Genomic DNA, 15,738 nt, shown 5'->3' on the forward strand with positions numbered 1-15,738 from the left:
GAGACAAAGGTTGTAGTTAATGGTTTGTAAATAACATTTAATAGAGTTACAAAGTCAGTGTTTTTAAAGAATTATCTTTAAATTAATATGCACAATTAAATATTCAATATCGGCTAGCATGTAAGCTATACAATAACAACACATATCAATAAATTAAAATACAAATATCTACTATCAGCAAATAGCCAATGGTTCTATTATATCGTTTAAGTGCTAATGAAATGCAGCATTATAGCATCATACCAGCCTTTCATGACAAAATTTACTACGCATTTATAATTTATTATAAAATCATGAATGAAAATATAAAAACATTTTTTTATAACTGTTTTTTGCTATTGAAATTTCTGTGTAAATTTATTGTTTCTCAACTTTTCACAATGCACACTGTTTCAAAGCTATACTTAAAGAAAATAATGATGTTACTGTTAAATTAAATTTATTTAATTTATTTAGTATATTAGAGCTGTTAGATAATATGCAATGAAGCAATCGATCAAGCAGTTTGGATATTGTATATATGCAAGTATTCTAATATACACACACACACACACACACACACACACACACAGACACACAGACACACACACACACATACATATATATATATATATATATATATATATATATATATATATGAAGAGCTGGGCGATAATATAGTAACATTGTGCAACAAAATAAAATAAAAAAATTTTTTGCCAATCTGCAGCATTAAAATCCTGTAAATGCGTTTTCAGATGCAACTTCTGCTTTCGCAGTGTAAAGACGGCAGTAAATTCACAACACTAAAACAAACAGTCCAGAGCTCAAGTAAGCTTTGCAACACAATGAAAACATGAATCTGCTCAAAGAGGAAGTTTCCACTCCACAGTTGTTTTTTCACATGCACACAAATGTGCCTCACTGGCCATTAGAGCAGCATGTGTTCAGTGTGGTCGACCACCACTGGGATCCAATCAGATCAATGTCCACTCACATATACTCTCACTCGCACGTACTGGAGGAACATCAATAATCTGGATTCACATGAAGGGGTACATGACATATCTGATGAGTTTTGTGGAAACATCACAACCTGGGCAAGAACACTGTATCCTCTGTGCTCAGCAACAACCTCAAGTAGTGGCTAATGCCGTTTCCACTAAAATGCCTGTTGAACATTGCCTAGTTCTTTCATTTATCTGTTTGTTTAGAGCTGTTGTCTCCATCTCCTTCAATCTCTTGGCAGTTTAGTGTTTGAGAACCATTGCGCCTTCTAATTGGTGCACTTTCTGGGGTTGCCTTGGTAACCCTCTTTGCAAATGTTCTTTGGTGTTATGCCAGTTTGGTTGGATGAACATATGTATATATATATAGCATTAATCCGAAAACAACCACATTTTCAAACAAGGTTTTACATTTTATCAACCCGTTTTAATCCCTGCAATCATATGACTAGATTTGACAGAAATCGAAAATGAGCATATTGCAACACCTGACAGCCAGCTAGAGCTGTAACTTCTCTCTTGTAGTTTGATTTACATGTATATGGCAAAAAACCCAGGATGAGATGGTCTGGAGTCATATTAACACCAATTTAAAGGTCATTTTTAAAAATGTTCTGTTCATACAATTAATATAATCTTCAATAAACAAGCTACAGTTAGTCCAAAATGCAGCAGCTAGAGTCCTTACCAGGTCAAGAAAATATGATCATATTACTCTAATTTTAAAGTCTCTGCACAGGCTACCTATTAAGTTCTGCATCAGTTACAAAATATTACTACTTGCTTATAACATAAGTCCCTTCACGGTTTAGCTCCTGCGTACCTAACAAGTCTTCTAAGATGCTACAATCCATCCTGCTCCCTAAGGTCACAAAACTCTGGACTCTTGGTATTACGTACTAGAATAGCAAAGTCCACTAAAGGAGCTAGAGCTTTTACATATTTGGCTCCAAAACTCTGTAATAGCCTTCCTGATAACGTTCAGCGTTCTCTGTCCCGAGGCAACTAGGAATTACACAAATTTTAGTCTGGATCCAACCCTTTCGAAGTTCTGAGGTGAGCGAATACCTGAGAAGAGGTGATGCCAACCCCCCAGGAGATCTCAGATGATGCTAACCCTGGAACAACATATAATACTAACAAATTTTGCTTGATAGCAACGTTTAATCGCATCACAACATATAATCATTGCAGTAATCTTCACTGTCTGTTTGATTATGTGTAATTTGTATAATTATGTGCATGATTCTTTCTGTAAATTTCTGCCATAGTGAAAAGGGCTAGACAAATAAACGTGAATTGCATCAATTAAATTTCTATAATAAAGTGTTCTAAATATTTTTAAAGAAAGATGAAAATGTATCTTTTTTACTTTAGTTTTTAAATTTCAAATGGTTTTTATTACGTATTGGTTTTATTATTACATTTAATAATTAGTACGTTAATTTCCATCTTGTGTTATGCATTTTATTTGAATATAAGTATTTTTACTATAATTTTAAAGTGGGTTTCATGTAAAATTATGCTAATTAAATTTACATTTTTTCATTTAGCAGACACTTTTATTCAAAACGACTTACAATTGGGGAACACATCAAGTGACTGATATTAAAGAGACAAATAGACACAGGAAGTGCTCATAATACCAAGTTTCAATCATTGTTTAAATAAGTAGATAGACAGAAAGATTAAAGAAAAGAGGAAAAAATTATTATTTAATAATACATTTAAAATGATATACATTATTGTATAAAAATATATATAATAAATTAAATTATTATTATATAAATTATTATATAAAATGATACACATTTTAAACTTTATTTTTTATTTCAACTTAAACCTTGACTGGTTTTAAAAAGTTGTTTCTATTAGATTACAAAAATGTATATATATAAATTACAAATTAGTAAATTATAAAATGTAAACGTCTAAGCTGTGTCAACTGCAAGAAACTTGCACTGACTGATCCTAAAATATATCAGTGCGTTTTTTATTGGCTCAAGATGCACACCAGTAATGTGTTTTCTAGGGCACGTTTATGAAAAAGGATTTACAGTAAATGTCCCAATTGAACTATAGCCTAATCCTGGTTTAGTCTAAACCATGTCTGTGAAACCAAGCCAATAAAGTGTTAATCAAATAAAATGTATTTTTATTAAAATAGGATACATGAAAGGTGATTGCCATAAAATCTAGTATAAGAAGCATAATATGCATCCTCCTAATAACTATCTCAAAATAACACTGAAAACAATCCCAAGGTCATTTTATGAAATTGCTGTTACATTGTTTTGCAGTGCAATAAAACAATATTTAGTTTAGAAACACAGCTAAGTCCTCTCCAATGTGCTCATACAAGCAATTTGATCTACTATGAAACTCTAAAGAGATCAGAAACTAATAATATAATCACCAAGGGGGGTGAAGGAGGAGGTGGTGAGATATTAAAGGGATTGTTCACACAAAAAGAAAATTTCTTTCATTACCCACCCTCACATCGTTCCTAACCCGTAAGACTTTCCAATCATCTTCGGAACACAATTTAAGATGTTTTTGTTGAAATCTGAGTTTCAAGACCCTCGCATAGACAACAAGGGGCCTTACAAGATCAAGACACAGAAAAGTACCAAGATGATCGACAAAGTAGTCCATGTGACATCAGTGGTTTAACTGTAATGTTACGATGCTACAATATTTTTTTTTTTGCTTAAAGAAAACAAAAATAACCATTTTATTCCACATTTTCTCCTGTACTGTGTCTCTTGTGGATGTGCGTTCATGGCAGTAACATGACGCAAGTGTGTGGTGGCGCCGGTGCTGACCTAGACCCTGAGGGTGAGTAATTAGTGACAGAATTTTCATTTTTGGGTGAACTATCCCTTTAAGGATGGAAGACTAGAACTCCTCACTCTTTGACTGTTGAATTGATGCGAACGTCCCTGTTATTTGCTTTGCTCTTTGTTGGCTGGTCGAAATGGTGGAATGAGGAACTGTGAACTTTAATATTATATAACAAGAGTCACCCACACACAGAAATGTACAGTCCAGGCCTGCAGCTTACAATCTTACGCAATAATAACTTGTTTGTTTATGTAAAACAACATCAGGCCTGATTACCCTATATTGTGTATTTGGCCGCAGCAGCTCTAATGCTGATCACAATTCTGATCAGAGAATGCAGGTGACAAATTACCCACTCAGGAATTAGAGAATGAACCAGTCTGGGTAAACTTCCCTGTCCACAGCCATCTGTAGCAAGAGAGAGGATGCAAAACTCAATACCGTAATTACTGTGATTCCCCTGGCGTGACACTGCTGTCTGATTCTGTGCTGTTTCTGCTGACAAACATCCATTAGCTGCTGATGTCTCTGAGGCCTTGTCAGAAAAGCCTTGTTCAATTATTTAGAGAAATATTTTCCAAAACTAACAGCTCAATAAAATCTTGTATATTCACACACACCCACATGTAGGGCTATAGCAACTAAGCAACATTGTGTTACTATCACTGATCTAAATCTAATATAGATTTCATGACGTCATGAACTAGATTGTTCTCTTTTATCAGTGGCTAGTCTAATAGGAGTTATGGTAATCATATTATATGAGATATGCTGCACCATTAAAGATGTCAACTATGGTGCTGACTGTTTCATCACAACAAAAGGCAATGTTGTAGGCTACAGATTGAAAACAACACAGGTTTAGCAAAGAGAGACACTTCTTTACGACACCTTAAGTTTCTGTTTCACTTTCTATTTAGGAGCCATCAGCCCCAACACAGTAACCCAGTCATCTCACTCGAACTATGGACGAAGTAGAACTGGTTTTATGTACTCACTGGTGAGTGTTTTATAATGTAGCCTACTGTTATTATAGCGCACAGAGTTACTGTATTGTATTATAAAATGTTTCGTCGAGTGTAAGATCATTTACATAGAATATTCTGCAGCAACAACAAAATCTCGAAAACAAAAAAAAAATTCTACTTAATCAACAATAATACCTTTGTTATCGATAATCTCATTTAAACAAAGTGAGACTATGGGACCAGCTGTGTGTAACATGGCGACAGATTTGAATCACTGATATTCAGCTGGATAGATTAGTGAAATATTTTAACGCTAGCTATTAGGCTACCTTGTAAGTGATGAGAGTGATGTAAACACTCTCGGGCTGAAGCCTGTTGCTAGCTACAACACATGCAGGTTATAGAAATAGTACAAACAACATTTCTAGCATCATTTACTACTCACGTGCATGTCCTTCCAAACCCGTGTTACTTTATTTCTTCGGGGAACACAGCAAGTACATCTTACAAGGATAGCCTGGCCACTTTATAGTGAATGGGGACTGAATTCTGTACGTGAAATACCGCAATCGCGCCATACAAGTGTCATACATGTCTCCTCAAGCGATATTATAGATTTATGCGAAAACAGGCCGATGTAACTTTTAACCTGTGACTGGGTCATTGAGAACCTTTTTGTGAACTAATCAACCGACTCATTCATTCAAAGATTAATTTACTAATTAGAGTTAGACTATTAGCTGCTTCTATTATGAACTCCCAAAGGCCCAGGAAGAAAAACTGCTTATTATTTTAGTATTATTATTTTATTTTTATTTTTTTTTTACATCCCCAGTCCCTCCTTACATTCATTATATGGAAATAAAAGTGACCAGGATATAGATATTTTCCAAAAAATATTTTTTGTTCCACAGAAAAAAACAAAATCATAAAGCATTGGAACAGCATGCTTGTGTGTAAATAATGGCAGAATTCACATTTTTGTGTGAACTGTTCCTTGAAGTGCCATAACACCTTTTCCATTCTCCAGTCTCTGTAAAGAGTCTCTCCAATGTTTTCATGCAGCAAAAAAGAGGTGGCAAAGGCAAACTATGACCTGCACGAACCACACTGTAAGAGGTTTCTGTGTATATGCCCTGACTGCGATGAAACTGTGCCTCGAGATCTACTGGAGCAGCATAACACCGAACAGCACACAGAGGTCAGGACCACACCACTCAACACTGGTTAACACTTTGCTGCTTTTTACAGGCCCTTGGCCCTTTATGTCACAACAGATTATTTGGGATTAATTTTCCAACTACACGTTTTCCACTTGACATGATTATTACTCATCGCTGTAATCTCCTCCTCTGAGAAACCATGTCAGTGGTCTCGTTTTTCATTATGTCTCACAGGTAAAATGTAAGATGTGCAATAAAAAGATGGAACAAAGGCATCTGTTGGATCATGAGGTGAATATTCAGTCCCACACTGTGAAAATGTTATGTCTGAGGCTGCACTCTCTTAGAGTGTTTTCACACTTATTCCTTTGTTGTTTCTGTTGTTCACTTACAGAAAGATGAGTGCTCTGAGAGGCCTCAGATCTGTGAGTTTTGTCAGCTTGAGCTTCCTCTGAGCAATCTAAAAGAGCACGAAGTGTCCTGTGGGAGTCGCACGGAGCGCTGCTCTGACTGTGGCCGGTACATTAAACTAATGGACCAAATTGATCATGCTCAGATCTGCTCTACTAACACCCCCACAACATCAAAGGACCTTGTCCCTGAGGATGATACTTCTGACACAGATGGTTAGTCAATGACATGATCAGACTGAAATATTATAGATATGTTATAGGACTTAGTATTGCCAGGTTCTGCATATTTTAAGGTATCCAGACAAATTGTGAATGTAAAATACTGGCATTTGTCATATCTCTTATCTTCAGAGCAGACTATGTTGCAGTGTCAAAACTGTCTGAAGTACATTCCCTCAGACAAGCTGAAAGAACACAAGGTAAAAATGTGTCAATAAAAATAATTTAAATAAAGTTTTAACGTGATTATGAAAATGTATTTTTAACACCTCAAATATGTTAAATCTTTAGTTATTTTTTTCTAGATGCTTTGCACACAGTCCTTACGGTTTATAGACGTCAAGGATGATGACTCAGAGGAAGAGGATGAAAACCACAGTCCTGGAAATGACAGCACTCCAGACGCTGCAGATTTCTCCTTCTCATCATTGCAAAAGGTGAAGAGAGACAGAAACATTGGCATGGGCCTGGATAAGATAAGCACCTGTCCGCTCTGTCACCTGGCTCTTCCTGTAAAGACGCTGGAATGGCATGAGGTACAACACACTGTTCTGTACATAGTGATGTTTTAAACTTGTGCAGCCTCATGTTGAACCTGAACAGTCATTTTGTTTTTGATTTAATAAATATCATTAACTTGGTTAATTATACCAATATAAGTGTACTATTGTTCAAAAATTAAAAAGACAGTAAAACAGTACATTTAAATCAGTAATTAAGAATAAATGTTTTCTCTATTATCATATTCAAATTTTGATCAATTTGATATTAATGCTAAAAAAAGTGTAATATTTCCATGGAAACAGTGATGCATTTTTTTCTGGTTCCTTCAATGTATAGAAAGAAAGTTCAAAATAACAATTTATTTGAAAATAGGAACTTTTTGTAATAATAAAAAGTACTGCTCACAAAAAAAAAAAAAAAACTATAGAAAACCAAACCTTTCATCAGTACTGTAATTGATGTAGTATATAATATATACTGTTAATTATGTGTTTATATATTTATTTATATTTTATTTTCAAAGAAAAAATGTGAATTACACAGACATCTGAGCATGGCATGATAGATGGTGAAATCAAAGCAAAATATGTAAGTATACAAATAATATATTATAATGTATCACCAATATAACTTTGCAGTGCAACTGATGAATTATAATATGTGTGTAAATTACCTTTACAGGGTTGCTGGAAACTGGAAACCCGCCAATCATTGCAAATAAAAATATTAAATATATATTTTAATAAAAAAAAAAAAAATTACAATTGTAACAATTTTGTATTTTATTTCATTGAAATTACTGAAACGAACTAAAAAAAAAATGTTTACAGTGCTTCTTATAATCACTGTATGATTTTAATTAGAAAATAATGTCTCTTTAAAATCTTCATAATAGGCCAGGAGAATAAAAAAAAAGCCAAATGTTTTTGACATCTTGAGTAATATAAGGGTAGTTTATGTACATACTTTATTGTTTAATTATTGACTATTTACCCATTTTATGAGGCAATTATTTGTCTCTTTCATAAATCTTGTTTAAATCTTACTGAATGTTAAATCCGCAGGTAAAACTCAGACCACCGCAAAGAAAATTAAGTAAAGCTAAAACAACTATTTGTATAAGGTGCATGAAATTATTTGATATATTTTAGACTTTAAACTATTTCTCTCTATGCCAACATCTTCATATTTTTGTTTGAAATACCCTGAGGGTTCCGCAGACCATCTAACAGAGAAAACGGAGAAAAATTGCCATTTATTGGGGGAGACCACAAGATGGCATAGTTTCAGTCAGGATTGCCTATCCTTAACATCTTAATATTCCTTTCTTTTAATAAATCTTACTTAGCTGATATGTTTTACAACATTTTAAAATGTCTTTCATTGCTCTGCTTGTTTATTTGTAATTGAGTAGAATTTTACTACAATTTATTGTTCAAAACAAAAGTGCAAGAGAGACATCTAGTGGATATTTTTGTATTCCTTTAGACAGAGATCACTGTTGAGAGTGCAAATTCAAGAATAAACGTTTAGTCACAATGTCATAAGCCCCTGGAGCTCTTTTTTTTCATCTGTTGACAAACTGTATAATATAATACAAATTATATAAAGTAGATTATATAAATCTTTGTCTCTACATAAACGTTCATAGGTTGCCACTTTGAGTTTAACATGTTAGATAAAAATTTGTGATGGTCTGTTTAACCATCATATTATTGTGGCATTAACTAGCCAATGTTGTATAACAGTTTGAACGTTCTGTATTTCCTGATAATGATTGCTGTGCTACTGAACAGACAAAAAATTACATATGGTAGCCATAACCTTTATCCTTGTTTTCTTTAACTTAAAAGATTAGTTCACTTAAATGATTAGTTCACAGGAAATTAATTGATAGGAGTCCACTATTTGGACTCTCATTCTGACGGCACCTATTCACTGCAGAGGATCCACTGGTGAGCAAGTAACATAATGCTAAATTTCTCAAGGTCAGTTCCAATGAAGAAACAAATTAATCTACAACTTGGATAGTCTGAGGTTGAGAAAATCATCAACAAATTATAATTTCCGGGTAAATTATTCCTTTAATCTGAACGAAGAAAAGCAGCAAGTAAAAATTTGTATCATTTTAGTTAATACTTAAATGTATATTTTTTATTTCCTTCCTTTACATTGGGGTTTAAAGCAGGATACTTATTTTTCACAGGTCCATAGGAGCTACAGCTAAGATAATGTGCCTTCAATCAGAATTTAAAATCACATCTGGAGAAAAAAGTCTTTGGAAATTCAAGTTAAGAGAAACAACTTAAAACAGATAATGCACCTGGCTAAAAGAACATAAACATATACAGCAGGCCAGAAACCGATTTAAAAGTAAAACATAGAGAACCATCAGAATAACACAGCTAAATAAAGAAAAATCTAATAATAATAAAGAATACATAAATTAAAAGCAGCCAATTTAATGGTCACTTTGCAATATATTAAAAAGCACCACAAATATAATTAATTATATTAAATTACCAGTCAATTATTTTGCTCGTTTAAATTACCTGTAAAACAGCACATAATTGGTCCAACAGTTTATAAGACCCAGTCATCGGTACATACAAGGAACTCTACAAGGAACCCATTTTAGATTCTAATGCATCTTATTTTGGTTATTATGTTATAAATAGGGAAAACGTTTAGTCCTGTCAGCTCTATAAATCTTAAAACATTTTCAGAGATTGCCATAAACTCTAGTGTCACTATATCCTCAAGCTTATTGTATTTTCTTTGCTATCCGTATTCACCATTTCTGTAACTTGCTTCCAAATGTAGCTGCTGATAAAGCTATGGATGTCCGTTGACCTTGTCCTGCAGGAGAGTCAAGGCGTTGGAGGAGAAATCACGCAGGACGTGGAGTGTTTCACGCTGCAGCTGTAAGGTGTCACGTGAAAACTGCTGCTGGGTGTGAACCAATCTCTGCACCGACTCTGCAAGTGACTCCAGTGAGCGAGACAGCGACCCTATCAGCAGTGTGGTGGCCTGCTGTTCCTGCAGGCTGAGCGAGGCACTCTGGGATAAATGTTCCTGCAGACTGCGAGGCTCCACAGGAGCAGGTTGGGGAGGGAGCCGAGCAGGAGCGGAACGTGATGATGAGGCGGCCACTGCAGAAGGTGCAACAAATGTTGGGATACTGGAAGATGAGGGGCCGTTAAATGTTGTGTTGTGATTAGGTTTTTCTCGAACATGGCTCTTCTCAGCAATAGGATGACTGAGGAATCCAGTAATACCAATAGGATTCTGGTTTGGTTTGCTTCTCTGTTCAATAAACTGCATGTTACTGACTGGAAGGATAAGAAACATGTTAATTTTAGACATTAACGTCATATTTGAAAGAGATTAATTAAGATTGGTTTATTTTATTAAATGGATATATAAAACATTATGGTCAATTAAAGGGATCATCGAATGCCCATTTTCCCCAAGTTGATATGATTCTTTAGGGTCTTAATGAAAAGTCTGTAACATAGACTGTTTAAAATTTCTCAATGGTAGTGTAAAAAACACCCTTTTTAGCGTCAAAAACAGCTCTTTTCAGAGCAAGCCATTTTGTAGCATTTCCCTTTAAATGTTAATGAGCTCTGCTGACTCCGCCCCTCTCTACCGAGCACCTCACTGAGGGAGTGTTATGGGGCGTTCACAGCAGATGCAACTTATGTGAATAAATCATGGTATTTGCGCATAGTTGGATGCTTGAACATTTTGAGTTTATTCGCTTCATTTTTGCATGGAATTCGCTTTATTCATGCGTGAAATTCACTTCACAACAGACACAGATTTGCATCATGAGAGAGGTTTCTGTTGCGTTCAGTTGCGTTCATGCAGCATTGTGATTTCAACCAACATTTATTCTGATAATTTTCTAAATATTAAAGTTATCGTGTCATTAAATGTAGTTTTAAAAGTATTTCAGGTGAGAATGTAGTTGTTTTAAACTCAAATATGCGGTTTATTTATAAAGACTGCGCCTATTTAAAAATGTATTTTGACGATTTTGGAGACCATGAGATCAGCGGGAGCTCAGTTTCTCAGGAGCCTAAAACGCTCTTCAGGAGTCTACGAGTGACGTCACGGACAATATGTCCATGTTTTTATTAGTGGTGGGCATAGATTAATTCTTTTTAATCTAGATTAATCTCACTATGATCTTGAAATTAATCTATATTAATCTAGATTAAAATGGCTCATTCGAATTCTGCCGAAGGTATTCAGAATATGTGTTACCCAAATAAAATGACAAACAGTAAGTCTTTGAGAAGGGGTTTATCAAGCTAGGTGGTGCATTAGAAAAGGGGCTCATCTCCCGTTTCCAAAATGCATCATAAAGTGCTTGAAAAATCTGTAAACTAATTCCACATTGCACAAGGTGCAAACAACCTTACGCCTGTTTCACACCAATGTGTTTAAGTCTTTTTCAAGTTTGTAGGTGTCAAGGTACAGAAACCAAATAATTAAATGTAAAATAGCACTGGATAGTCTTCAATGTAAAAATGAAATATACAATCAAACCTACATTTATTCAGACACCTTCAACATTTCTCACATTATTACAGTTTCGCTGTATATATAAAAAATTATACCTGGTGTCTGAATAATTTTTGGTTTGACTGTTAAAACTACAAAGTAATGCAGTCAAGAGCAGTGAGTGATTTTCTTTCTTTCATTTTCTTGGATTAACATTACAGCAGCCAGTAGCTAAATTAGGTGCGGTCACTTTAAGAGGCGATGAACGCATCCAATATAATACACATGCCATTTTTTTCCTCAACTGTTTACTTCCACTTAAGAAATAACTGATGGTTTTTTCGAGCATAATTTCCAAGGTGGATATTTTGACATATTTTGTCGGCACAAGAGCAAAAATAAGCAAATTCGATGTTCAAGTGTTTTGAGACGCCTTTCTCTTCGCAGAAGAGAGCTCGGTTCAGTGTCGCTGTCCGTGATACGTGGCACTCTCTCTCTCTCCGCACCGAACACAGTGCGCACCGCGAGTAACCAGCTACTCTGTTCAGCTTTTCCGCATCTTGTGTTTGGATGCTTTAATGTTTAAATCGACAAGCGGTAAGGCGTAAAAACATGTGAAAAAGATAAGCTTTCGTGACGATGCGCAGCAGTGGCCCGTCAACTGTCCTGAGCATCTTTTTAGGCTGGCCTCAGCCAGTCGGTTGTATAAAATATCAAGGTGAAAGCTCCCAACCCAACTTTGAGAATAGATTAACGGCTATATTTTTTTTATCGCCCGATAAGAGTCTCGCGTTAACGCAGCACGTTAACGCCGATAACAGCCCACCACTAGTTTTTATATGGTCTATGGTGATTTCACATGGAGCAGCTGTTACTACACAAAGCCGTTGTTAACTGACAAGCTGCACAAATCCACCTTCATTATAGCATTTATTTGTGCAGCTTGTCAGTTAACAACGGCTCTGTGTACTAACAGCTGCTCCATGTGAAATCACACACCTGATGGAATTTATATCGTTGATTAGAGAACTGGGTCTACTGACGAGATGCGCATTAATGATTTGCCGATCTTTATCATGCACCCCTAATATAATGCAAATCTTTTATGCCTAACACAAAATAAAGATTATAGTATCACCTCCCTGACATTTTTGTACTTTGACACAAAATCACATTTTCATTCAGAATTAATCAAAAACATGCTCATCATAAAAGGTATTCACATCTAATGTATAAAGTAATTATATTTTTTAACAAGTTGACGGAGATACAAAAGCATGCCATTGACCAATTAAAAGAATCAAAATGTGTGGCAAGTCTCTCTGCATTATTTCTTACCTTCCTTTTCTGATGTGTCAGTCTGGACATCTATTAGAGGCACTGATGATGAATCTATCAATTCAATAAAAGTAACAAATGTATTATATTTTGTCCTTTCGAACTCTCAGTAATAAATCACCTAACTAATTTAAAAATAAAATAAAAATGGAACTCACCACTGAACATCATGTGTGCAGGAAGCTCGGTATCACTTTTGCCTGGGATACTAGTGTGGAAGAGAGGAGGCATTGGCAAACCAAATGAATGAGGCCTGCCATTTGTCATGTGTGAGAAGCTTTGTGGTATCTCAGAGAGACATGGAATGTCCTCGTCTTCATCATCCATTTGGTCATCATTTGCCAAACTGCTCACATTTACGTTAGGGTTAGACATCTGAAGGATCTGGTGCACCATAGTTTCTATAGGCGACAGCTCTTGTGCGATCTGGGCGGCCGTGGCTCCCGATGCCCTCATGGCGGCCACCCTCCGCTTGGTGTCGCATTTGAGGTCTGCCCATTTCTTAATGACTTCAATAATTTCTCGATGACACTCACTGACCTCATTGATAAGTGCGGTCACATCCGCCCATGTGCGGTTTTTCAGATCCTTCGAAATGCCCCGGTTGAACTTTCCTATTAAAATCGTGAGTTCATTAAATTATTTTCCCTCACATATGCAAATCATAATTGACATCCCTTCAGATCCTTCTGAATTTTGTGATATGAAAATAAGAATGTTTGACTTACCAACTAGAATATGGCGCCTTTTCTGTACCTCACTGAGCAGCAGTTCAACCTCCTGAAATGTGAAACGTGACTTTCTTTTCTTGAAGCGCATCAAAGCACCTCCCGGCCCTCTGTAAGGGTAAGGCATGAACTCCGACATCCTTCTTCCTCTTCTCTTCAAAACTAATCAACCAAATCAAACAGGGCTTCTAGACTTCATCCATCAGATGGCTTGATGAGTAATATGGCTGAAATAATAAAAGATATTAATTTAACATCAAAAGTAAAATTCATCCAGAGGCTTTCAACATCATTTAACTAATCCATTCTCTTCAACCTTCCAAGCAAAGAAGAAAATGGGTGTGACACACTAATTAAATACAACTAACCTGTTCTCACTTCCTCAAAAACTGACAAAACATCTTAATATTTAGCTTCTTAACGCAGAGTTAAAATATTAATTTTATTTAAATATTCTATATATTTTCTTTTAATTATATATATATATATATATATATGTGTGTGTGTGTGTGTGTGTGTGTGTGTGTGTGTGTGTGTGTGCTAATTGTGTTGTACAATAAACTTACTTGTCCCTCTGATTTATTATGGTCATGTGATGAATGTTGCTTGTGTTCTGCACTTTAAAAAGACAGAACAGACACAGACAGAGATGATTTGTGCAAAGCACAGAATCATATTTTTCTAGGACCCTTTTACTTTAAATTAACTGTTACAACTAATTGCGGCGTGATCTCACACCGCCTCGCCGGTGTGCCCATATGCTTCCTGCTTCTTTGTTGTTTTCCTGCCTAATCGTCAGAGAGCAAAAGGAACACAGAGAATCGAGCGAACGCCATCACGGTCGCACAGCATCGATCTCGAGCGTCCAAATCTGCCATTTCTCGAAAATCTCGCGTACAGTATTCAATCGACCGCGTAGAAAGATAGATTCAGATATCGTAATAAGCAAATATTCCACCAGGAAACGCAAACACATTTGTATTTTGTTTGTCGTTAGCCAAACGTAGAAAAATGGACGACTCGCGCATTTCGTAGACGCGTTTACGAACGAATTTGGAATCAAACCGATACTGCGTAAGTTACATCTGAACGGCGATCAGCATTATTTAATATCGCTATTAACGATATATTGAGTGGTAATTACCTACAGTGCGGCCGAATGCGTCCTAGGATTTGTCGGTGTAGCCTTGCCCGATAAACTTCGTAGGCAGTGATCCCCTGCGTCGCGCAGACTCAGCTCTACGTGTTTTCCCCCTCCACAGCGATAGTTCGCCAACATTCTATAGTAATCCTTCCCTATGCCTGTGTGGAAGCTGTTCTAACTGTACATGCAAACACTGTGGCCCTGTATAAGCATGAAAATGTTCAACTTGCAATTAAATAAAAATAAATTTAAGTCGCCTTTTATTCACATACAAGTTAAAAATATCGCGTAAAAATATTTGTGGATTTTGTACGCGTTTTTTCCCAGTCTAATAGGCTATTTTGTGGTGTTTGGAAACTTTCGAAGCTACAGTCCCAATAGTTACAATAATTATAATAAATAAATGTAAAAAATCTAATTAAAAAGTGACTTCCTGGTCTGAAATTTTTACAATTTTAAAAGACATTTTAATTTTTAAAAATACATTTTTTTTTTCCTAGTTATTCTCAGCAGTAAAATATTCGGCCAGATAGATAATAAGCTAAATACGACTGTTTTAGAGTGCAATCTCTTATATATATATATATATATATATATATATATATATATATATATATATATATATATATATATATATATATATATATACACATGATCCACGATTTCCTTTTCGCGTCAAGGAAATACAACAATTAAAGATATGCGCCTTTATGTGTAATTTATAAAAACTGTATAAAAAAGAACAGATGCTATACTCTACTACTCTACTCTATTTTTAAATACTAAAGATTTGTGCTTTACTGTACACATTAATATAGTGCAGTTTACTAAAGAGAATGTGTAAGCAACTAACATTATAAAATGGTTAAAATAAAGCAGTCAACGACACAAATCACAAGGGGCTAATCCTCACAGTAGG

General features: G+C 35.3%; 2 protein-coding genes across 4 annotated transcripts; one reads left to right on the top strand and one right to left on the bottom strand.

The window, feature by feature from the left end:
- The first annotated feature begins 4,750 nt into the window (after nt 1–4,750).
- LOC113114866 (XIAP-associated factor 1-like) lies at nt 4,751–7,677 on the top strand. Its single transcript, XM_026281942.1, has 7 exons — nt 4,751–4,830; nt 5,864–5,999; nt 6,196–6,252; nt 6,356–6,587; nt 6,726–6,793; nt 6,899–7,129; nt 7,621–7,677. The coding sequence occupies exons 1-7, from the start codon at nt 4,796–4,798 to the stop codon at nt 7,657–7,659; spliced, it is 798 nt and encodes a 265-aa protein (XP_026137727.1). The 5' UTR covers nt 4,751–4,795; the 3' UTR covers nt 7,660–7,677.
- Nucleotides 7,678–9,047: 1,370 nt separating this feature from the next.
- LOC113114852 (uncharacterized) lies at nt 9,048–15,039 on the bottom strand. 3 transcript variants are annotated; one of them, XM_026281927.1, is made up of 6 exons: nt 14,820–15,039; nt 14,242–14,293; nt 13,676–13,902; nt 13,106–13,561; nt 12,948–13,001; nt 9,048–10,429 (listed from the first exon to the last, which is right to left on the bottom strand). In XM_026281927.1, the coding sequence occupies exons 3-6, from the start codon at nt 13,812–13,814 to the stop codon at nt 9,933–9,935; spliced, it is 1,146 nt and encodes a 381-aa protein (XP_026137712.1). In that variant the 5' UTR covers nt 13,815–13,902; nt 14,242–14,293; nt 14,820–15,039; the 3' UTR covers nt 9,048–9,932. The 3 variants fall into 3 exon arrangements, with proteins under 3 accessions (XP_026137712.1, XP_026137711.1, XP_026137710.1); XM_026281926.1 differs by lacking the exon at nt 14,242–14,293 and having other exon boundaries at nt 14,824–15,038; XM_026281925.1 differs by lacking the exon at nt 14,242–14,293 and having other exon boundaries at nt 14,820–15,037.
- Between the last annotated feature and the right edge of the window lie 699 nt (nt 15,040–15,738).

The sequence above is a fragment of the Carassius auratus genome, chromosome 15, assembly GCF_003368295.1.
Source record: "Carassius auratus strain Wakin chromosome 15, ASM336829v1, whole genome shotgun sequence".
Classification (NCBI taxonomy): Eukaryota; Metazoa; Chordata; class Actinopteri; order Cypriniformes; family Cyprinidae; genus Carassius; species Carassius auratus.

Excerpts from the sequence above, each read along its gene's own strand:
- LOC113114866 (XM_026281942.1), top strand. The coding sequence starts at position 4,796 with ATGGACGAAGTAGAACTGGTTTTATGTACTCACTG. Across the intron at positions 6,588-6,725 it reads TGATACTTCTGACACAGATG|AGCAGACTATGTTGCAGTGT; the intron begins GTTAGTCAATGA and ends TCTTATCTTCAG. Across the intron at positions 7,130-7,620 it reads AGACGCTGGAATGGCATGAG|AAAAAATGTGAATTACACAG; the intron begins GTACAACACACT and ends TTATTTTCAAAG.
- LOC113114852 (XM_026281927.1), bottom strand. The coding sequence starts at position 13,814 with ATGTCGGAGTTCATGCCTTACCCTTACAGAGGGCCGGGAGGTGCTTTG. Across the intron at positions 13,562-13,675 it reads AAGGCGCCATATTCTAGTTG|GAAAGTTCAACCGGGGCATT; the intron begins GTAAGTCAAACA and ends CGATTTTAATAG. Across the intron at positions 10,430-12,947 it reads TGACACATCAGAAAAGGAAG|TCAGTAACATGCAGTTTATT; the intron begins GTAAGAAATAAT and ends TTATCCTTCCAG.